The sequence below is a fragment of the Hyperolius riggenbachi genome, chromosome 2 (genome assembly GCF_040937935.1).
Source record: "Hyperolius riggenbachi isolate aHypRig1 chromosome 2, aHypRig1.pri, whole genome shotgun sequence".
Taxonomy (NCBI): domain Eukaryota; kingdom Metazoa; phylum Chordata; class Amphibia; order Anura; family Hyperoliidae; genus Hyperolius; species Hyperolius riggenbachi.
The window spans coordinates 257,761,379-257,786,550 of NC_090647.1; the positions used below are offsets into that span (position 1 = coordinate 257,761,379).

At 42.6% G+C, this 25,172-nt stretch overlaps 1 protein-coding gene across 1 annotated transcript in view; it reads left to right on the forward strand.

Annotated features, from left to right (window-relative positions):
• Positions 1–7,082: 7,082 nt before the first annotated feature.
• Positions 7,083–25,172, forward strand: part of GALNT17 (polypeptide N-acetylgalactosaminyltransferase 17) — a 471,180-nt gene continuing 453,090 nt past the window's right edge. The window contains exon 1 of the mRNA XM_068268559.1: positions 7,083–8,652. Within this exon, the coding sequence (XP_068124660.1) occupies positions 8,415–8,652 (238 nt within the window). The 5' untranslated portion in view covers positions 7,083–8,414. The remainder of the gene's footprint in view (positions 8,653–25,172) is intronic.

Consider the following 25,172-nt stretch of genomic DNA (forward strand, 5'->3'; position numbering starts at 1 on the left):
CCCTGCTGAAGAGAAGCACCCCCAGAGCATAATACTGCCACCACCATATTTGACAGTGGGGATGGTGTGTTCACAGTGATGTGCAGTGTTAGTTTTCCGCTACCCATAGCATTTTGCATTTTGGCCAAAAAGTTCCATTTTGGTCTCATCTGACCAGAGCACCTTCTTCCACATGTTTGCTGTGTCCCCCACATGGCTTGTGGCAAACTGCAAACTGGACTTCCTATGCTTTTATGTTAACAATGGCTTTCTTCTTGCCACTCTTCCATAAAGGCCAATGTTGTGCAGAGCACGACTAATAGTTGTTCTATGGACAGATTCCCCCACCTGAGCTGTAGATCTCGGCAGCTCGTCCAGAGTCACCATGGGCCTCTTGACTGCATTTCTGATCAGCGTTCTCCTTGTTCGGCCTGTGAGTTTAGGTGGACGGCCTTGTCTTGGTAGGTTTACAGTTGTGCCATACTCCTTCCATTTCTGAATGATCATTTAAACAGTGCTCTGTGGGATGTTCAAGGCTTTGGAAATCTTTTTGTAGCCTAAGCCTGCTTTAAATTTCTCAATAACGTTATCCCTGACCTGTCTGGTGTGTTCTTTGGACTTCATGGTGTTGTTGCTCCCAATATTCTCTTAGACAACCTTTGAGGTCGTCACAGAGCAGCTGCATTTGTACTGACATTAGATAACACACAGGTGCACTCTATTTAGTCATTAGCACTCATCAGGCAATGTCTATGGGTAACTGACTGCACTCAGACCAAAGGGGGCTGAATAATTACACACATCTCACTTTGCAGTTATTGATTTGTAAAAAATGTTTGTTATCATGTATGATTTTCATTCCACTTCTCACGTATACACCACTTCGTGTTGGTCTTTCATGTGGAATTGCAATAAAATTGATTCATGTTTGTGGCAGTAATATGACAAAATGTGGAAAACTTCAAGGGGACCAAATACTTTTGCAAGCCACTGTATAAGGACAAACTGTTGTGAGGATTTACCCTCTTACTTTATTGTAAACAGCAGGCAGCAAACTGGATATTGATCTCCTGACAAGGTGGTGAACGCTGTATCGTTTAGAAAAGTTTGTATACAGAGGACATCGGAAAGATAGTGGGAACTAAAGGAAGTGTAAAAGATGGCTACCAGAGGATCATTAAAGTGAACCTCCGGACTAAAAATCTACTCAGCAGCACTGAAAAGACTCAGGCTAGATTCACAGTGGGACGTTGCGTTTTGATGCCACGTTAAAGTCGCACCGCAAGCTTACAACGCAACGCGCCCAAAAAGTGGCAACGCAGCGTTACCGTCGCATACAGCAGATACAGTAAAAAATACAGGCAATGAAAAGTATGCTTCCTAGTCATTACTGAGCATGTGCAAACAGTAAAAATGCAGCTAATAACATGTATAACGCACTGCATGCAGTACCTTTACTTAACGTGCAGCGTTAGACACCAACGCAACGTGTGCACTGTGAACAGGGCATTGATTTTTCATTGCAGTGAGTTATTCTGCGTTAAATGCTGTTTTAACGCGCGACTTTAACGTCCCACTGTGAACTTAGCCTCAGTGTTTCTTTAACAGTTTCACAGCATCAGAACTTTGTTTTTCTTACCAAAGCATCATTTTTAGCTAAGCTCCACCCATCAAAGAAAAAAAGCCCGGGCTTTTTTTCTCTGATGCTGTGCAGAGCATGATGGGATTTCCTATGTTGTTATTCACGTTGCCTAGCAACTGGGAGAGGTGCTCAGGACACAGGACAGTTGGAACTGTGTCTCTCATGCTCCCTGTCACCTCCTTTCAACCAAGCCATCATAAAATCAAACATTTGCCTGTTCTTTTAAAACAGTGTGGGTAAGAGATTATATTACCTATCTATTTTAATTAACATAACTAATGTAACTTAATGATAGTATGTTTATTTAGGCTGGAGTTCCTCTTTAAGTAGTTTCTGCTGCACAGGGGAAGGTTTGTGCTATTTTTGGCCGGTTGCTCAAGAAAATAGCAAGCACACATATCCAGCAACAGGCAATCTTGGCAGCGTATATGCAAAAAGGGCGAGCGGAAAAAGGGGCACCCAGTAATGCCAATAGTAAAACATTGGTATTAAATACTGATATTTTACTATGAAAGTGTAAAATACCAATATTAAATATCGATATGTAAAATGGAAGCCCGCTCCTGCCCATGTGCTGTCTGCTGGCACCCTGACAGCTGTGGCTACCTGCCGAGTCCGGGCTCTCCTTTTCCAGTCTGCCACTCTCTGGTGCCCTGTGCTACCGCTTTGACCCAGCCTTGCTTCAGCGCTGAAGCAGCAATAGTGCAGCACGCAGGTCCCATAGCAGATGGCGGCGACCTCCACGTCGATTCTCTCTGGGCCCAGGCACTGGAAGCCATCCCGTCACACGTGCTTTGTCCACCCAGCCATGGCAGCACTACCAGCTTCCCCCGGGAGGCTTCCAGGGCGAAGGAGGCTGCGGCCAGCAGTGCCAGGGGGGAGCCCTCTGGCCACATGACCACACGCAGAGTTTCTCAAAGACTACATGGTCTTTTTGACTTGTTTGCACTATTTTCCATAACATACCCAGCAAATCTGGTGATGAGAGCATGTATGGGGGCTTTGTAATTAACCACAGAAGTTAGCGGCATGGTACCATTGACTTCAATGCAATTTCGCTGGTTTGTCAAAATTTGAGTAAGGGTCTGAAGCTTGATGAAACCCTTGCAAGCATGCCAGCAACAAGTTCACCCCAAGGAAGCAGTGTCGGAGACGTGAGATGGATGAGTCAAGCAGCAGAGCTTAAAAATGGACTTGACAGGTGACAGCTGATTTATTGGTAAACTACAGAGGAAGATGTTGCAGCAGTCATGTTTGAATATGTTGAAGATGTGCACCAGCATTTTAGCTGTTCTCTGGGTCAGGATGGAACACATCCATAGAGATATTTATTTTAGCTGGAGACAATAGGATGTTGTTACCTTGCAAATGAGAGTGTCGAGTCAAATATTACCCCTATGAGGAAAGCTTGAGTGATATTGCTGGAAAGTTATGAATTTCAATTGCTATGTCAGACAGGGAAGCCAAATCATAAGGCAGAAAAGTTACAACTTCTGTTTTGCTCACATTGAGATTGACATGGGAAGTTAAAGGAGAAAGATCAGTAAGAGAGAGATGGATTTGGATATCCTCATCATGTTGGAAGTCCAAAGAACTAATAAGCTGGTATGACCCTAGGCATAGACTGAGAAAGGTAGAGGTCCAAGGACTGAACCTTGTGGTACTCCAACAGTGAGAGGAGGAGGGGTGGAGGTTAATAGGCAACACAGAAAGATTTTCAGCTGACATAAGAAAGTCATACTAAAGCACAATCATGAATGCCCAAAGAAGAGAAATCTTGAGTAGTAAAGGATAACTGACAGTTTCAAAAGCTGAAGAAAGCTCAAGAAGAAAGAATTTAGCACAGTAGCCTTAAAACTTAGCAGAAAAGCCTCCTTTCCACAGGTGGCTATACTGCACACTTGTTGGGCAGTTCAACCTTCTAGCTTCTGGTCACAAGTGCCATTAGGCTGCAATTACATACAGCTGCATGGCAGAATTTGGTAACACCACACATGTCATGTTTGACACTCAATGGCATTACCCATCAGTAGAAAAAAGTTTCATGTCGCATCTAAGAAACGACAACTGCTGTGCTCAGATACAACTCCATAGGTGGGCTGTCTGTCCACAGTTCATGCAGAGTACTAGTACTTGGCCAGTAAATGGAAGCAGTAGCAAATTCACCACCTTCAGCTGCCCGTGTAAAAGAGGCCTTAGTAAATCACTTGTTACATTAGTGGGGATGTTTACATAAATTCTTTATTTATAACAGTTTTCAAAGTGTTGCTTTCTGATTATGATTCTGTGCAATCTCGCTCCCTGGGAAATACATGCCATGGTAAGGAAGATGGTCATTGAGATGCTAATAATTTCCCTTCATGCACATTACCACATTTCTAGACTATAAGATGTACTTTTTCTCCTCCAAGAGTTATAGTTCCAATGTAGGGTATCCCCAAGTGCAGAGCGTAGTGGAAGCAGTTGTTACCTATCCAGCCAGCTCAAGTCCTCCATCTGCTCCACCATCGATATAGAACCAGCACACTCCAAGCCCTGTCTTCTGTCCTATCTTCCTGGTACTGATGCAGCTAGAGCGAGTCCTCTGGTTTCAGCCGGTGCAGTGTAGCTTGATCAAACACTGCACTGGCAAGCTCTGAGTCCCGCTTTCTGGTGTTTCCTGGTCTAGCACCCTCTCACTGTAGCTCTATCTAGCTGCACTAGTACCAGGAAGATGGGACAGAAGACGGGGCTCAGAGCACGCTGGTGCTGTGTTGAAGTAGGAGCAAATGGAGGACATGGCTTGATAGGTAAAAACTGCTTCTGCTGCACTTGAAGTTTAGTGTAGCAGGGATTAGTGTAGCTATGATTAATGCAGCTGGGGGGGGGGGGGCAGAAAGGGTTAGTTTATCTGGTGGGGCTGCTCCTCCGTCCTTCTCAGCCTCGGGGATCCAGCGCTGGCAGCCCCATTAGACCTGCACAATAGAGTGGATCCAAAAGGGCTTGGCTGTTTCCACCAGAGCCCGAGGAGCAGCTTGTACAGCACCTGCGCAGGAGCGTGGATGGGTAAATTTTGCAACACGCTGTTCTGAGACTGCCGGCGCTGGTTCCCCAAGGCTGAAGAGGTTGAGGAAAGCCCCATTAGGCTTCCCCCTCCTGAAGTAAGTGACCCCCAGGGGCACTTTTTTCTTACAGGAATACTTTAAAAGCACAAATCACCCTAGTCTCTGGCATAAAGCTAAGCCTGCAGCCCTGAATGTCTGGTAAACACTGTAATTCCAAAATGCTAGTAGCAAATTGTGGATCTTAAAAGACACTTTAGTACCAGAAGTCTCTGGCCCCTTAAGGACCAGAGACTTATGGGCATAAAAAGGGTCTCACCATTGTCACACCACATGGACCCATCTCTCTCGCCGTTCCCACCACTCTCCCATGGCTGAAGCCCACTCGCTCTGCTGTCAGTATGACAGCAGAGCACTGTCCAGTTTCCCAAAATTGAGTCAGCACCGCCAGCAGTATTATATAGCTCTTTTATTCATTAGGCAGCAATTACAGACTGCTGTTTCGGGCTATAGAGTCCTTTTTCAAATTGCAGAAATAGCCGTGACATCACAACTATTTCTGTAATATTAAAAAGGGCTCTATAGCCTGAAACAGCAGTCTGTAATTGCTGCCTGATGAATAAAAGAGCTATATAATACTTCTGGCGGTGCTGTCTCAATTTTGGGAATATGGACAGTGTGCCCCTTGAGGTGCTGGGGCAGGGGCAGAGCACGCCACTCCACTCACTGGGTGCTGCTTCATTGCTATACAGTGTTATCATGACAGCAGAGCACTGTGAGTCGGTCAGGACCCTGTGATCACCCCCTCCCCCCAACTGTCTCTAAGCTACTCTAGCTACACTACACTGACCAGCTACACTACTTGTGCCAGGGAACAACTGAGCAGGAAGGCCACAAGGAATGGAGGACCTGAAGGTGTATAGTGACAATGGGGGCAGGCAGCTGCAGTGATGGACAGCTACAGGAGAAGAGTATCGCATTTTCAGCGTCTGGAGTGAGGGGAGATGAGCACGCCGGCAGGATGAGTAAGTGCTTCCCTGCGCTCTTTGCACCCATGTTTGCCGTATCTTCTAAATATAACTTTCTGCCTCCAGTTTTGGGGAAGTAAAAGTGCATCTAAAAAGTATGGTATGTTTATGTTTTTATGTATACTGTATATATTATTTTTGTATCTGAATAAAAGTGTATTATCAGTTTGTGTCTGTGTGCATGAAAGAGACAGTATTCTTTAGGCTTGGTTCACACAGGGGTGTTGCATGCCCTGTAAAAACAGAATTTCAACGCAACAGAGGGGAAAAGTTGTACTGTGCGTTATGTGCGCCATGCGACACACACAGGTAATGAAAAGAATGCTTCACTGCAACTGCAAACATGCAGGCCGTCCATTAGCATGCTTGGTCTTATTCCCACAGATTTTACCACGGATGTGAGTGTACCTTTACAATATATAGTTGTGTGTTGCCAATGGCGTAGCAATAGGGGTTGCAGAGGTATCGACCGCAGCGGGGCCCTTGGGTCATAGGGGCTTTAAATAGTAGTAATCAATAACAAACTGTTTTCTATCCCCTGCTTGCACCTCTGACACTGTGGAAATCCTTGGCAGGTTTTGGTGTGCCGTATCAATTGTTATGTATAGAGTGCTTGGGGGGCCTCATGTAAAACTTGCACCGGGGCCCATAGCTCTTTAGCTATGCCACTGTGTGTTGCGTTTACCATGCGATTATATCGTGTGCCACAATGTGACCGTGTGAACCTAGCCTTACTGATATTTACTATTTATATTAGACACGGGCAAGACAAGACAAAGAACATTTATATTGCCATTTTCTCCCAGCGAACTCAAAGGCCAGAGCTGCAGCCACTTGGAGGAGCTCTATAGGCAGTAGCAGTGTTAGGGAGTCTTGCCCAATGTCTCCTACTGAATCGCTGCTGGCTTACTGAACAAGAAGAGCCTAGATTTGAACCCAAGTCTCCTGTGTCAGAGGCAGAGCCCTTAAACAGTGTTATTATTACTGGCATTAAGCACTTGAATCAATATTTACATTTACATTTAGATAGCTATAACACTTCATAGTTGGTGCTCTCCACAACCATTTGAAAATTGTGTTTGGTTATTATATTACAAAATAAGTATGCTGGCTACTAATGCTGCATTCAGCAACAAAATACTTAAACTGAAATCTGATACTTCTTACTACCATTCTGTCCAAAAGTAAAATAAACCTATTTCCTATTCTAATATGTATTCTTTTATGTCTATTTTTAAAGCTCTAATAACTCCCTGATGTTGCTGTAAAATGGTCCCTGACATCACATAAACAAGACAGCGAAGCCTTGTCTTCTTGAGCAAACTGAACGTCTCCAGATCCCAGTTGCAGATCCAATTATCCATACCACGTTTTCGTTGCAGCCTTTTAGTAGGCATGTAAACGGGGATTCAGGCAGCAGCACACGGGAGGATGTCTCTGCACAGAAATAACCAGCTAAGAGCAATGGGAGCGCAGGAGAGAGCAGCTTCCTCCATCCAGGACCAGCAGAGAGACTCAGCAGCAGCAGCATCAGGATAAAGGAGGCACCGCTCTCATCATCACCACCTGAGCCAGCTGCTTCTAGCCAGCCTTGCCATGGACTGCACACTGACGGGAGGATGCTGGTGCCGCTCAGCTGACAAGTGTGCGATGTAACGTGAGCATTCAGATCAGGAGGAGCACGGCTTCTGCTCGGAGGGGAATCAGGAGTACAGTTTCAGGGAAGTGCAGTCAGCAAGCTTTGCCGCATTGACAATCTCCCCCCTGCAATACTCACTTCCCACATTCCCACTTGTCGTTCTGTGTTGTGAATGATGAAGATTGCTGCTGAGATCTCCGCCTGATTATCACGCCCGGCCAGCGCTTAGGTGCCCTCTGCAAAGATACTACTGCAAAGGATCCTTCATAAGCTGGAACACTTGACGTTATCGTTGCTATTAACTGTCACATTTGCCTGGCTGCAGCCAATGGGAAACTTTATAGGCTAATGGGTTTAGAGTCTGCTGATGTGTGTGGCTTTTGCTGCGAATCTCTCTACGTTGAAAATTTTTGTAATAGCAATTCCAGGCATAGGCTTAAAATGCCTCTGTTCATCCACAGAGCTGCTGTAGTGCACTAAATGTTACTGGAGTGCAATATTGTGATTTGTTGACTCTCTCAGTGGACCTTGCAAGTCAAAGAATTCTACCATTTGGATGATTTGCTAAACTCGGTCATGCACAATTAAGGTACCTTATGTTAAGTGGCAACATTCCCCTGTGGAATATTGACTGGCTTCTATCCATCATCAGGATTTTCAGGATATAAAACGTGGAATAGAGCACTCTTGTGTACTTGTGCTGGCAGGAGTGTCCAGATTGTTACCCAGTTTGTAAACTTCCACTGTATGTTCTGGACTTGCTGGGGATACAGATGGTCCTCTACAAATGTGTTTACAGGCACCAGATCCTGCCTGGTGCTCATTAATTGGCTGGGCAGCTTTGGATTTTAGATCAGAAGTCAGTTATCTGTCAGATGGTGTTCCTCCCACTATTACCACTACTGATGTTGTGAACTTTTATCTGCTTCTGGTCACATTTACTCTGAATATCAGTACCTGGAATATTGCACCTTCTACATCTACAGGGATGATTACCTGCCTCCCCACCTGCAGAGACATTGGCAAAACATTAAGAAACTCCACATATTCACGGATAAAGTGAGGGTTCCAAATTGGGGAGTTTGATGGCTTCTCTGAGAAGAGTTAAAATCTTGTTGGTGTTGAACCTCATTGCTGTTGCTGGCTTTGTTCTGTTTCTGGCCAAGTGTAGACCCATTACTGTGAAAGGTGGAGAGTCCTTACATGAGCTCCATCCAAGGGCTGAGGTGACCAACCTGACCAACCATGGAGCCAGCCCTATCCAAGAGGCAGTGCTGAAAAGACTCTCCCTTTTAGAGGATATAGTCTACAGACAACTTAATGGTAGGAATGTTTGTCAACCTATCAGTGGTGATGATAGATAAATAGATAGATAGATAGATAGATAGATAGATAGATAGATAGACAGACTGCAGAGGTCACAGCAGAGTTTCTATGACCACATACAACGTGAGGCCCCAGTTTTAGTGCTTTTAGGTCATAGAGCTCCTAGATGACCTAAATGTGTGGGAGATCCATTATTTATAACATGAAACTAGTGCAGTGCACTGCTCACAGCAACATGATATGATGTGTAGGGGTTGTGCAGCATCTCACAAAATGCAGTAATGCAGCAATAATATGTCAACTGTTTCAGCATAATAGAAGCCAGTCCATTTATACTGCATGCCATATTGGAAAGTGGTTTATGTATTCTCAGTAGAATCATTTCTAGAGCTAAATGTGCTTCAGCCATTATGTAAGATTATGCAATGTGCTAGAAACCTCATTAGCTGCACGACTTTAGTTGCTGATTGCCTGTATGCTGAGCCCCTTGAATATCATTTGGTTTTAAGAAGATATATATTGGGAGCTATTTTTATACTGACTCCCAAAAAGAAGCAGAAAGCTATTTGTTATCTGCTTGAAGCTTCCACAATTCTAAACCCTGTTCTGTGACACTTTAGAGATGCTTTGTGACCTCAGTCATCCATCAATTTCTCCAAACTGCACCAGCTGTGTTGTAAGTGTAAGGAGATCAGACACACGCTGAAGATATACAATGGTGTGTGAAGATGGCTATAGCGCAGACATAATAATAATAATAACTTAATATCTTGTTATATGCGCCATGCAAAGGAGTGATCAGTCCCCCCTTTCAGTTGCCATAACACCCAGTAATAACCTCTTAGTTGCATCACAGGAGTTTACACAAAATTTTATGATTGGATAATTAAAATGCGGTATTATGAGTTGTTTTAATAGCTTTATCTTTGTTTTATCGTCTGTTAACTGCAGTAATACAAACCCAATGAAACGGTGTGCCCATAGTGATTACACTTCTATTTGCACCTCTTTGAATTTTCCGAGGGCAAGTTTGCTGCAGGTGCAGACAGCGCTAATTATGTTATCATGAAATATTCATATACAGCTCTTCCCTAACTCACTGTTTACTTATTTACTATTTGGATTAATAGTGTTGTCTTGTTGCAGTGGTTCAACAGAGAGTCATTTTGGAGATACTCTCTGGGAGTTGTACTAGGCTTTTCTTATGCTATACATGATGATCTTTTCTTTTATTAGTTGCGGAAAGATGATACTTGAATTTGCAGATTCCACACTCACATGACAGCATCGGCAATTAAAAAGACATCATGACATTACATTCAAATTAAGCTTCTTTGTTTTGCTGTTTTGTTTTGTTTTTAAACCCAACTAAAGACAGAATTGAAATAGGCAAGATTTTCAAACCTGTCATGTTGATTAGTGTAAATTTTAAGAATTACGTTTTTAAAATGGATCAGCTTGTCTGCAGCTATGCACCTGTCCGTACAGACTTCAGACCTCTCCTCACTTGTTAGCTTACACTTAGAGGTTTAAAGTCTTACAATTGATCGCAACCTATTTCCTGTAAACTACAAACCCTGCTTCCTCATGTGGACACACAGCTTCCACCATAATATAGGAATGCTGGGAAATGTAGTCAGGCATCTATGTGTTTTACATGGTCAAACTTGATTGACCTGCTAGCATCTGTATGCAGAGAAGAGAGGAATTGAACTTCACTGCAGTGGTAACCAGATTAGGCCCATGAAGCAATTATTCTGTCCTGCACTTTTCTTCTATACGCTATTTATATTCATTTTTATACTGATGGTTGTTTATACAATTTTCCTTCTGTAGTTTTGGGTTTAGTTGTGTTTTATACTCCCGTCTATACATCTGATAGAAACTTGGTTATGTAGATCAATGCATATTTTGGATATTCTATTTACATTTCTTCTCATTGGGCCTTGATTTTGGATCATACATATACTTTTGAATGGAATGTATCAGGCTATGTAGAACCCATATAAATTGTGACTCTATTGCACCATGGGTAACATGTAATCATGTATCAGAATTTATTGATGATTTGATGATGCACATACAATATTAACATTTGACTTGTACAGTATAAACGTGAGTCAATGAAGTGTCCTTAAATATTGACAGATGTATTTATCATAATGTGTGACTATACATGTAATATAGAAGGTATAGAAGTATGGTAATTATATAGTGTCGGTGTGTACAGTAACATGAGGTGGGGATTGTCTGAGAATTACAGAGCTGTCCCCATCTGTACCATACTAGTGAGAGCGTTCACTGTGCCCTTCTGCTGTACTCTTACCTGAGAGCTAGGCTTCTGTTTTTGTCAACCAGGCAGATGAAATCTAGTACCAAATCTACCCATGCAAATGTGAAAATGCAGTGGGAACAAGGAACCATATAGATTTGCAATAATTTGCTTCCAATTGAAGATTTTTTTTTTTAAATTATTATATTGGGAAAGTTGTGCGTTACTAAAAAATGTGTACATTTTTGTTTTTAAATCTAAATAATTAATATATTAACTGGTTGTTATAGTTTTGGTAGCAGGATGAATATGTGCTGCAAAAACAATGCTACCTGTTTGGCAATAAAAATAGCCTTAAAGAGAACCGAAGCCGAAACTCGGGCTCAGAAACACATACTTACCTAAGGAGAGGGAAGTCTCTAGGTCCCAGTGAGGCTTCCAAGCTTCCAACAGCATTCTTTGGTCAGCCACAGTTGCCCAGGACTCTCCAGCTGATCAGGGCTACATTCCTCTTCTGGCATGAGCAGCCCGTGCCGGCGCAGTAGCATAGAGCCACATGTGCATGAGCAGCTCTTGCTTGCTGCACAAGTGCGGGCGTACTCATGCATGTGCATTACAGCCATGCTTGTGTCTGAAGAGGACAATGGCCCCAATCAGATTACCAATGAGCCCAAGTCAATAATCTTTAGAGGGTCTTCGAGCAGCAATGAGGACCCGGAGGATGACATGGGAAGCCTCATTAGGATCCAGATCACTTATTCACCCCTCGGGCCCTCCTTTCTAATGGTTTGTGCTGACCAGACAGCACGAGTCATCAGAAACAAGGGGGTGGGGCGTGATGATGTTAGAGTCAGCACATAGATTTGAATACATAGTCATGTGTTTAGAAAACAAAGGCTCTTTCGGGATCTTTCGGGTTTGCTTTTATGTTTCAGGATATAATAGTGGACTCACTACAGGGTCACGTTAAAGGTACGTACACACTTTTTCTTCAACTTTAAACAACAATCAGGTGTAAAGTTGGACATTTGTACGCACCTTAAACCTCATTGTAGATTTTCATCTACTGATATGATTGCTTGTGATTATCTAGCATGTGTAGGAGTTTTCACTAATGTAATTTTGAAGAACTTAAGTGATTTGTTCCTTTGAACCATTGATTACAGAATTGTTTTGTTATTAAAGAACCTACTATTAACATTTCCTCATTAGTTCACGTATTGTTCTTTCTTCCCCTCTGTGTAGATCAGAGTGAGCGGCTCTGCTGTTAACTGAACACTGTGTCTTTTAGAACAATTTGTATACAAAATAGCTTCCAGGGCAGGTATGAAAAATTTGCCCCATACCCCTTCTCCTCATGAAGTTGCTTTTTATGTCCCACCCACACATAAATAGCTTGGTACTACCCTTCACAGATTTGATAATTAAGTAGCTTTGTGCTCTCTCCCAGATAAAAGCATTAAATAACTTGTTCACTCACCCCTTTCCACATAAAAAAAAATAAACATCCTGGTTTAACTCCCGCTGCAGCCCCATGCCCCCATCCAATATCTGAATGAAATGGCCTGGTGAAAGCCCCTTCCGCAAATATCAGATTTAAGCGAAGCCCCCTTCACTATATATCAGAATTAAGTGGTCTACATAACCTCACTAACTGTCCATTGGTGTGACCCCTTTAGTGATCGCTTCCCCATGGTTGTATGTAGAAACCTCTGCCAGGAGTATCTTGGGTATGCACACCATGCATGGACAGAGGGTTCGTGGATGCTGTGCTTAGCCATTCAGGAGTGTGATCAAAGAGGGACCACGGAAAGGGAAAAACATGTGCCCTTGCTCCAACTGGGTTCAGTCAGAGCTTCGAACAGGAGGCAGACTGTAAGGGGGAAAGCACAGACTAAATCTCTGTGAGAAGATTACAGATGCTGTGGTGCAGCAAGTGTCTAATGGTTGGGTACTTGGCCACTGGCCAGGCACTTTATTTATATGGCTTAGGCTAATCAATAATTGTCTACATGGATAAGGCAAGCTCCTCAGTTAAAGGGGCAGTTTAGTGAAAATTATTATTTTCCATTAATCACATATCAGTTATTTAATAAGGAGAGCATACGTTTCTCCATAGACCTTGTGTTAAAAAAAAGTAGATGATAACACTATTTCTGCTTTTTAAGACAGCTGAGCTGCATCATTAGCATACTAAGCGACAGACTTCACTGATAGTAGCAGACATTCCAGCTGATTTATAATGGCTGGCTCACTCACTACAGAGAGCCGTGCTGTTCTCACATGTAACTAGCTAAGTAAATAGATAAAACAGGCTGCTAATTAGTTACTTACTTAGCAGCCTGTTTGTTTATTTACTTAGCTAGTTACATGTGAGAACAGCACGGCTCTCTGTAGTGAGTGAGCCAGCCATTATAAATCAGCTGGAATGTCTGCTACTATCAGTGAAGTCCGTCGCTTAGTATGCTAATGATGCAGCTCAGCTGTCTTAAAAAGCAGAAATTGGGCTCGATTCACAAAGCGGTGATAACTCAGTTATCACGCCTAAAAGACTTTAGGCGTGATAACCTTTGCACCAGCAAAGTTATCACCGCTTTGTGCTCTAACTCGCGCGAAGTTTCCGCGCGTACGCGCGCACAAAGTCCCATAGGGCTTAATGGGAGCTTCGCGCGAAGCGGGGGCCGCTGCGCGCGCGCGTGCGCGGTTGCGCGCGGAAAATTCACGCGAGTTTCTTCTTATCATGCCTAAACTGAGTTTAGGCGTGATAAAGGGGTTTTCACAGGCGTGCAAAGTGTTTGCACCGCTTTGTGAATCAAGCCCATAGTCTTACATCTACTTTCTTTTAACACAAGGTCTATGGAGAAACGTATGCTCTCCTTATTAAATAACTGATATGTGATTAATGGAAAATAACAATTTTCACTAAACTGCCCCTTTAAGAAACTTCACATGTTTTAAAAAAAAAATTGGGCCTGTAGTATGTCACATAATACTCTGCTTTTACCACTTTCTGAGAGAAGTGGAAGCTGTCTTCTGCATCTGGTTTCTACTGACCTATGAGATACTTCTTTCATTGGCAAATCATAAAAGTGATCTCTTTTCTCCTAGTTGGCCTTTTGCGCATGTCTTTTTAACCAGCTCACTTTATAGTGATTTTCTGATTAGCCACAGTTGTAGACTGCAAACACACCTGAAATCACATAACTCTCTCAGTCCAATCAAACCTCTGATGTTATTTGCATCCAGAAGCCCTGATCATTGCCTACTGAGTTTCCTAGGCAGGAAGGTTGCAGCATCATGGCAGCAACCTGGGCTTTTATCACTGCTGAGAGGGGAGTAGCACTCACCTCCTCCCCTCATTTGCTGACAGGAGAGGGAACATGGTTGTTTTAGCCATTGGCTTTTGTCTAACCCCTTGATGGATGGTATTGCCTCAGTTTTACAAGGCTGTGTGTTGATGTTCAATCAATTATCAAATCCAAAGTGCCTGTCCACTTACAGCATAGAAACAAGTGACCCCTGAAGTTGAGAATCTCCATAGCGAAGTACTGATGAGGTTTTGTAGTGTGGGAACTATGTTGGGAAGTGTGTTGGGGGAGGGGAGGTAGGTAGAAAAGGAATGGAATTAAGCTTTAAACAACTACTGTGTGTTTTTATGTGCTCTGCTGTTTTCTCTTTTCTTTGTCTTTCATTTTATTTGAGCTCTCAAATATGTCTAAAATGTATAATGTTTATTGTCATTATCATGTCTGCCTCAGTGCATTAAGTGAGCTAAACACTTATGTTTAATCCTCTTGTTCGAGTCATAATACAGTTACAGAGACCTTTCAGCTAGATGATGTCATACTGTAATTCCATTTCATGTTTACATCTCATGGGGTGGGCGAAAGTTTTATTCTCTGGGTTTTGTGCAGCATTGCATAGCCTTTGTCTACACATGGCATCCGCCAGTGGAAAAATCAATTTAATCTTACTAGGAGTCTTCAATTCCTAATAACAGCATATGCTTCTTATCAGCAATATGGAGCATCCTCATCTGGCTGGCATATCTGTGTACATACCAATGAAGTTAACTAATTTTTAAACAAATTACAGATATAAACATTTACCTTTGCATTTCTTTCATATACCTTTAGTGCAGCTCATTTATTTAAACCTGACTTTAATGTAGAATCCAGTGTTTTTAAAATGTACCAATCATTGTAATCCTATTACACCAGCTGAACAAAAAAACAATAGTACAGTATTGAATTTGCTTCTGTTTATAGTGAGCTGTCCTTCTGATACATGGACCCAGGAAGTATTTTAAAATTATAACGTCGATGGCTGTTATGCAAGTCAGTTACAGTCTTATAATAATTCATGTACACAATCATTAACCCTCTGCACTCAAAACAACGCTTCAAACAAGCTGGACTGCTGAGAGTAATGAAAACAACTAGGTTGTCAAAATGAATTATCTTAGTTTCTACAACAAACTAAAGTATATTTTGTACTTGGTCAATGCACCACAATGACATTTCCTTTTTAAAATTGGCCACTACTATGCCTACACCAGCCAGCACACAAGCAAACACTTTAAGCTCTAGAACCTGAGCTTCAAATTTAAAGGAAAAATATCACTAAGTGTTCGAAAATGACAATGTACAAATAATGTTTAAGTAGCTGTGTAAACATTTCCCTAGTTTTTATGTTAAACATCAGAGGCAATAGCTGTAATTCATTGTGTGTAGATTTTAGTTTGGTTGGAATATCTCATTTTCATAGGTGAATTCGTGCAGTCTGACATGCTAAGAACAGTGTAATATTGAAGCAGAGTTCACATGCTATTACAAATGTTTTTTTTTGCACGTAAGATACCATTTCTCTGCTTTCTGCAGACAGCTCTCTGAGAGCTTTCTCTCATATAGGGTTAACAGATGTATTGTGAGAGAATCCCCCTCCCCTCATGGTTCACTCAGCATCAGTTTTGGCGACACTGAAGTGTGAAAAGAATTAGATAATAGTAAACAAAGAGATGCGCTTTCAAATGTATACACCAGTACTTAGCAGCACTTTCCAAATGATTCCTATCTCAATTGAAAAAAAAATGTTAATTGATAGTGTTCCTTTAAGTAATTATGTTCTTAGCCTTTAAAAAAAAAAGAAACGCATACAAGCACACAAATAAATCTCTTTCTCCTGGAAGCAACAAATTGTACCACTCATGTCATTAAATAAATGGCCTCTGCTGGCATAGGGACAACATAACTGCAATCTAAAACCACACCACAATGGCTGCTGAGAGACGTGGTCAATTTAGGCCCCTTCCCCGCTTAAGAGCATCAGGAAACTGAAGTGCTGCAGCAACACATGGCCCTTTTTCCAATGTATTTGCTGGAATTCATCGGCAACCATGTGTTGTGATTCCACAGTGAATTCCACAGTGAAACACAACACATGGATGGGGACATCAGATGGTGCAGTCTATGCACATCTGATGTTCTTGCGGATAACATTGCAGCACATTGCTGCAAAGTGCGGCTAAAAAACACAAGTGTAGGGAAGGGGCCTTACATTCACAGTCCTTAACAGTCATAACCCACTGCACTCAAAACACATTCTCACAACAAGCTGAGACACTGACAGTAACAACTAGGTTATCAAAGTGGAGGATATCAGTTTTCAAAATGGTTTGCAGTATGTTTTGCACTTGGCCAATTCACCACAATAAGGTTCCTAACTTAGAATTGGTCCCTACCCTACCTGCACCATTAAGCACATAGAGGTGTAGCTTTCTTGCCCTTATGCCAGCACAGCCCATCTATTTTAGGCTTTGCATGCTCTTTCACATGCCTGGTTATTTGCTGAGGGTAACAACCAGTGTTCTAAATTGGAGCTCTTTACTATACGATGGACAGATAATTATCAGAATAGCAAAATACTGGTAGCCCCTGCTCTGCCTCTTTACTGGAGCAAAAAAAATTGCTGACACATAAACTTATTGAGTAGGTAGACCAAGGAGATCATTGCCTGATCTATGAGAAAATGTCTTGAAAGGCCAACTGTAATTGCATACATGAAACTGCTTTTGGCAGATGTTCAGCAGGCAATGTAGCACATCCAACTCATTTGTTTCAGGTACTGTCACCACAATATAACACAATATAACAAGGTTATGATTCAGCAAAAAAAAGTCATGAAACTATTGCAGTTTTCTGGCTGAATATCTTTATTATATTGGGATTATGTTGGGTTTAGTGGAACCCCTTAAGGATATTCTACTGGAATGTTCTATTTTCACTCCCACTATTTACATATATACAGGAGTACAATAAGGAATCATCCATGTATACTAACCCTTATATCAGCAGATAATGAATGCATTTGCTATAGTACTTGCACTGTTTGACTTAAGACACTCATTCTAAAATGGGCTTCTTTGGCACAATGAATCTGGTACAGTAAGTATTTTAAGTATTAGGAAATGATCACTATTAATTTGGTTACATAATGATTTTGGCATAATGCATTGGGCACAACGACATTTTTTACATTGCTATTTTGGAGCCTAGCTTTTTATGAGATGTACTGAAGTTATGATAATGGGATAAATTAGGAGTTTGTTCAAAATATTAGCGTGATAATAATCTAATCCTTGCACCATTCTATAAATGTTTACCTTCCCTCTGCTAAACACTATCCTTGATAAGTTGGAAAGTCTATGTATACAAATATTTATTAAAGTTATGGTTATTGGGATTGATGAATGAAGCAGCAGTGATATTGCTGTGCACAGATAGCATCACGGCATTATTACCGATTGCCGTTACTACCACCAGTAGTGTACTGCTAATTCCGCTATTAGCACAATCTGCGGAACTTAAGTAATGCAAGCATTGCTACGGTTACTGACACGCTTTACCATAGAAATACTCACGGTACCTGAGTACTGTAGGTCGCACTAATAGCGTAACTCACGGTACACTGCTGGTGGTAGTAATGGTAAAACTGCTGTGTACTGTCTATGCACAGCAATAGCACCCCTGCTTCATGCATCAACCCCACTGGCACTTAGGTCAATCGTGTAACAAAAGCCATAGGAGCTACAACAACTGCTATGGGGTCCTGAGGCAGAAGGTGATTTTAAATGTGTTCATTGATTTGTTACTGTATCTGTTTTCCTGCTGTTGCAGCAGTATAATACAGTAAGTTTATATTACATGAATAGTGTGCTTATTGCGTGTCTCATGTTCCACTGTATGGGGTATGAACAAACAATGATTCAACAGAATTTATACATATGAGAGTAACACCTTTACATTATAAACACCTAATGCAGTCTAATGTTGGAAAGCTTGAAACTCTAAATTTGCTAGAAAAGCTTGTGTATCTTGACTGAGTTTTCATGGTTTTTGTAAGGCCATTGAGATTGCTTAATCTCAACCAACCCTGTATAATTATAGCTCTACATTTCAATGCAGCCTATACAAAAACTACGCTTACCTCTCAGTACTTCAGAGAGCCAAAAGTGGTGCCAGTGATTAAGTATTGCCGCTCTACTCCAGTCATTACACCCTGACAACATATGCAAAAGAGGGGTTTTAAGATTTATATGCAACGGCTAATTTTTATTTGGAGTCTGGCACCGATCTCCTGACATCTTCGGTAAGCACACATCTGTTAGGAGGCAAGCTTAATATTAGCTCCACTTGTAAGGTCAATAGCGACACAGATTTATTGTAAGATATTATTTACAGGAATAGAGTTTCTTTAAGCGCTGTAGATTTCCAGGAAGAACAGGCCAGCACAGTGCTGAGGCTATTATTAGTTTCCTTGTATAGGCATCTGTAAATATATTAGCATGCAATTGTCAGGATACTAGTAGTGCAGACCATTGTCATTTGTCTTTTAAGACAAGATAAACAAATGGGTATACTTAAAATAATTAACACATGCAGTAAGATCCATTTAAAGGAACATATAGTCAGGAGGTGACAGTTGCCCATTTGGCCCGCATTTCCTTCCAACATCCCCAGGTGAATAAGGTTGGGGGTACTGATGAAGCACATTAGCACAACTGCTTGATGACTGTTGTTTTCTCCCAATGAGCAGTTTTAAAGGACAACTGAAGCGAGACGGTTATGGAGGCTGCCATATTTATTTCCTTGTTAGTTGCCTGGCTGTCCTGCTGATCCTCTGCCTCTAACACTTTTAGCCACAGACCCTGAACAAGCATGCAGCAGATCAGGTGTTTCTGACATTATTGACAGATCTGACAAGATTAGCTGCATGCTTGTTTCTGGTGTTATTCGGCCGGGCTTAGATCTGCAGGGCTGCCAGGCAACTGGTATTGCTTAAAAGGAAATAAATATGGCAGCCTTCATAGTCTTCTCACTACCGTTGTCCTTTAAGGTTTGTGTACATGTACTTTGTGTGTCCATGGAACAAACATTCAGAACTTTCCGCACATGCTAGTGCATCTTTTATGAACAATAGGCACAGCCTTTATCATGATTTAAAGAGGAACTGTAGTGAAAATAATATATACAATATTCATTTATAAATTATTTAGTCAGGGTTTATCCATTGTAAAATATTTCTTCTCCCTGATTTACATTCTCTCTCTCTCCCTCTCTCTCTCTCTCTCTCTCTCTCTCTCTCTCTCTCTCTCTCTCTCTCTCTATCTACCGTATATACTCGAGTATAAGCCGACCTGACTATAAGCCGACCCCCAAACTTATGCCTTTAATACTGGGAAAAAATGATCAACCCATGTATAAGCCGAGGGTAAGAAATGCAGCATCTCTGGTCGCTTATCATAGCTCTAGTCTCTCATAACATCCCTGTTACTTTGGTCTGGGGGTGGCAAGTCTGATATTCCTGATCCTTTTTAGGTCTCTTGCACACTGCACGCGATTCCGATTCAGATTCCGCTTTTTAATCAGTTTTTACATCCGATTCAGATTCCGATTTGCAGTGTGCAGGGAGCAAACTGAAAATCGGAATCTGAATCGGATGTAAAAACTGATTAAAAAGCGGAATCTGAATCTGAATTGCTTGCAGTGTGCAAGAGGCCTTACTCATCCCCAAGGTAACATCATACAGACATGAGACATGTCCTACAAATAACATAAGTAGGCAATATGAATCAGTGTGAACATAACTGAAAGCAAATACTACCTCAATCAGAATCAGTAGCAGAAAAAGTGCATATAATCTTCCCAGTAATAAGCCCCCTCACTCACTAAGAATTATGAATTACTTAATAATAACAGGTGGCGTAGTGCATCCTCTACCACCCAGAATTAGTGTCAGCACATCTATAATTGTGTCCCCCCTTGCCAGAGTGATATTTGTAGATGTCGCCCCATGTTCCCGCTCCTTCCCCTCTCTGCTGGAGCAGTATTTGTAGATGCCATCCCATCTCCCTGCATTTGTCCCCTGCCGGCGAAGTATGTTGCCCCCACCAGTGTCCTCCAGCATATGCAGAGCCTTGGAACGGTATTTGTAGGTCCTACCCCGTCTCCCCGCATGTGTCCCCCGCTGGCGCGGTATTTGTGCATGCTATCCCATCTCCCGTGCTGGAGCGGTATGTCTGTGTCCCCCGGCATGTGCAGAGTGGAGCATTCACTCACTCGTCCGCACAACAGCATTCATCTTGAGCTTTTCTTTAGTCTAGTCCCATCTCTATGACGTTCTGCAGTGTCACTTGTAATTAAGGCGCCACTAGAGGGCGTCATAGAAATGAGACTGAAAGATAAGCTAAAGAAGGTAAATGCCGAAGGACACAGACATACCGCTCCAGCAGGCGACCCATGCCGGGAGACAGGACAGCGTGTGCAAATACCACGCCAGCAGGGGGAAACATGGGGAGATGAAACAGCATGTATAAATACCGCGTCAGTGAGGGACACATGCCGGGAGACAAGACAAGACCTTAGACACCATTTAAAAATACCACGGCAGTGGGGAACACATGCGGGGAGACCAGACCGGGGGGGGGGCACACAGCTGTGACTCAAGTACAAGCCGAGACCCCCGCTTTTGGGCCACTTTTTTGGTATATGTCTGTCTATCCATCTATCTATCTGTCTGTCTTTCAAGGATGACTCTTTTCTTTCAGTGACACACATAAATTATTTCATTATTCTTTACCTTCTGCTGAAAATTAAGGGAAGAGTCAGTAATAAAAGGCTCCAGTGTTTAATAATTGTACTGTTCACATGTACTGTAATTATCACTTTCAAAGCTTAAGGCAAAAGCTTTTTTCTGTTCATAACCTGATACATTGTCACTCTAGTTCTTTGAAGTGAAAGCAGTAAAATACTTAGATATATGGGCTTCATATATCAAATGGGCTAGCCTCCAAAATTATGATTATAGTATGTATCTGGACTGAATCACGATTTTGTGTTTGATCATAAGTATCACAGAAATGTAAAAAAAAAAAAATCAGGAACTTGCTTCAAATGCTTAATTTATAGTTTAATGTGTCATCATAGTGTGTCTTAAAATAGAATATATAATTTACATTGGTGCATTCACAAATGTTGTACCACTAGCCATGTACTGATACACACAACACTGTATATAGAATCTTCTAAAAAAAAATTAGCATATTGTGATAAAGTTCATTATTTTCTGTAATGTACTGCTAAACATTAGACTTTCATATATTTTAGATTCAAATACACACAACTGAAGTAGTTCAAGCCTTTTATTGTTTTAATATTGATGATTTAGGCATACAGCTCATGAAAACCCAAATTTCCTATCTCAAAAAATTAGCATATTTCATCCGACCAATAAAAGAAAAGTGTTTTTAAAACAAAAAAAGTCAAATATGCTAATTTTTTGAGAAGATCCTGTACACTATACATGCATGAGTGCTAAAGCAAGCACACTAGCCTGTTGGCACACAGAATGCCAAATGCATCTAGGACCACCAAGAAAAGTGGGACATTGCTCAGGGTAACTTTAGGGATATATTTTTCTGGGTGAACATTATAAAATTGCCTCACCTAATTGTGTGCAGTATTTCCAGGAATTTTCTTGGAAGAAAACCTTTCCACTTTATGAGATATTATTACTTAAAAAGCACCTCAAGCAAAGATAAAACATTATATAAGATGGGTGTTCTTACCTAAATTGGTACAACATTTTTAAGATGTGCATACCTATAGCAATAGCCCCACAAAATTATTGCACACAGTTTAGCCAAAAGCCACAGCGGTGAAGACAGCCGTCTCCGATATCAATGCTGATCTCGTCTCCTCTATCCAATGCCGCTGTATAGTGGTTCACGTGCCCCAGGCTTTCCGGGGTAAGGTTGGTAGAGGAGAGGAGATGGCTCTCTGCATCGCTGCTGCTTTCAGTATGGGGGTGGACACAGCCGCTGGGTCTTCAGCTGCAGCGGCTCTGGCTCTGCAACTCTGCAGCTTTCAGCAACACTTTGGAGTGCTCAATTTTGGGGATAGTGGCACTTTGTCACATGGACAGCTCAGGCACAACAGTGTGGCCAATAGAGCTTGATGGCTGCAGGGGCGTATCTGGGTACTATAGAGCCTATGGCAAACACTGAAATTGTGCCCCCCACCCCATTCAGAGCCCCCTTCCCCTGTAACAACAGCATTGTTTCTCACATACATGTGTTATGGTTGCCTGCATTTTTGGCTCGGGATATTGCTTAAGTTACTTTTTGGGAAATATCTCTTCTTATTTCCTCTCTGTCCTCTTTTCTAACACTAAGTCAAGTGCGCCCTACATACATAAATTAACCTCCTTGCCGGTTTTCCCGACCTGAGCTCGGGGTAGAAAAAAGAAGCTATTAGCGGTGATCCCGAGCTCAGGTCGGGGTAGGCATTGCAGAGCTTTACCTTTAGTTGTGGAGTCCCGCACGTGATCTCGCTGCGCAGCGGGACTCCAGCCTCTCTCCCCGGCAGTGTGGGGTCTTTCCCTGGCCGCCGGGATCCCCCATGTCCCCGCTAATCTTCCGGGGACCCGGCAGCCAGTTGGAGCAGCGCAGCCGTGGTGGTGGCAGCAGAGCGGTGGTGGCAGCGTGACGTCATCGGGGGCGGGGCTAATATTGAAAACGAACTTCTCTATATTAGAGAAATATAGAGAAGTTCGTTTATATGTATATTAGCGCCATCTTGTGGGCAAAGAGAAAACTGCAGCACAGGAGCCCAGAATGGTAATTTTTTTTTTATTTTGCTGCAGATCTCCCTGCCAGAATGATTTTTTTCAGGTTTTAGGGTCTGAAAGAGTGGAAAAAAATTGCACCGCTTTTAGACCCTAAAATCTGGAAAGAATCAGAACGGCAAGGAGGTTAAGTAGCCATGTTTCCTAGATAACAGAATTAACCTGATCTGAGGTCTGAGTGACAGGGAAGCACAGGGACAGGCAGGGGGTGCAGCACAGAAGCAGATGTAGCGCCCATGTTGCTGTGGCGCCCATGGCATGAGACATGCCTGCACCCCTCTAGATACGCCTCTGGATGGCTGGTCTGAATGTCCCCCAGGTGACACATGTACCAGGAGCTTGTCTTTAAGGGCTGCAGATTTCCAGGAAGAACAGGCCAGCACAGTGCTGAGGCTATTATTAGTTTCTTTGTGTAGGCGACTGTAAATATATTAGCATGCGATTGTCAGGATACTGGTAGTGCAGACCATTGTCATTAATGGAACTGTGTCACATGGACAGCTCAGGCACAATATTGTGGCCAATAGTGCTTGATGGCAGGTGTGAGTGCCCCACAGGTGACACACGTACCAGGAGCTTGTCTCTCGCTATCTAAGGGAAATCCGGATGGGATTGTAAGATGCTGGGATTCCCTCCGGTCTATATCCCCCTGCGCCTTGCACTTTCTCATCTTTTTGTTGGTCACACTGGTGAAGCTGGTAGCTGGACTCTCACTTTCTATCTTCTCATATGAACCGCTATAAACTGGCAGTATAGGCATGGGGCATCGCGGGGCACTGAAACCGCTACATAGCGGTAGTACAGGCAGCGGTAGTAGCGTGGGGCATGTGAACCGCTATAAAGCAGCAATATAGGCACCCAGCAGCATAGGGCACATGATTTAGAGCAGCATTCTTGTTAATTTGGTCAGAAGAGGAGGAATAGTGGCTAAAAAAATCAAAGGATAGTTACAATAAAATAAATCCATACACTATAATTTTACAGTTAGCACCAGCATAGAGGAGATTCTTGTGGTCTATGGTGTTTCCATAATTAACAGCTGGGCCCGTGCACCCTAATTACCTGCTTTGTTAAGATGTACCCTAAAATTCCCACTCGTACAACGTGGATCTCTGTCAAATTCTGCACAGCCACCCCCCCTTCCCCATTGAAAAAGCACCTCAGCATTTTTGCTGCCAAGCTTGCATGTGGTTGTGCTGTTACTTTTTCTCCTTCTCTAGCCTACTTGCACCAATCTGATATTCCTACCCTGAGTACATCATCGTTTGCACACACTATAAAATACTTAGTAGAGGCATGTGCAGTATAATAGTGTTTGAATTATGATGGCTTCCATTGATTCAATGCTTGTGTGGTGGAATGCTTCGGCGGGTCGTTAGTGGTGTAGCATGGAAACTTTCCATGCCAGTTCACGGAGGGTGTCTCCGTGAACAGCCGGAGAGCCGCCGATCGCGGCTCGTCGGCGAAATGTAAACACGCGGGGAAGAAATCCCCGCTGTTAACATCATACGGCGCTGCTGCGCCATAAAGCAGATCGGCGATCCCCGGCCTCTGATTGGCTGGGGATCGCCGGCATAGGATAGGCTGAAGCCTATCCTACAATGCACAGGACGGATATCCGTCCTGCGCCGCTCTGGGTAAGAGGGAGAGGGGAGGAAGTAGAGGGAGGGTGGAAAACACTGCGGAGGGGGGCTTTGAGGACCCCCCCCCCCCCCCGCAGATCACAAATAGCCGGCGGCAATCAGACCCCCCCAGAAGGACATCCCCCTAGTGGGGAAAAAAGGGGGGAAGTCTGATCGCCAAGTCTCAATCCTGATCGGTGCTGCGGGCTAGAGAGCCCACGCAGCGCCGATATAGGAAAAACCCCTGGTCCTTAAGTGGTTAAAACAAATGAGTGCTTATTATTAGTATTTTTATAAATTTCAACAACTTAAAACAATTCATAACACCTTCACATCTTTCCAATTTTTGAAAACATCTTCAAGCTATTACAACGTTTGACACCTTGGGACATCATATGTATAGACTCAAAAGGGCCAAAGTTCACCCTCTCTCTCTCTCT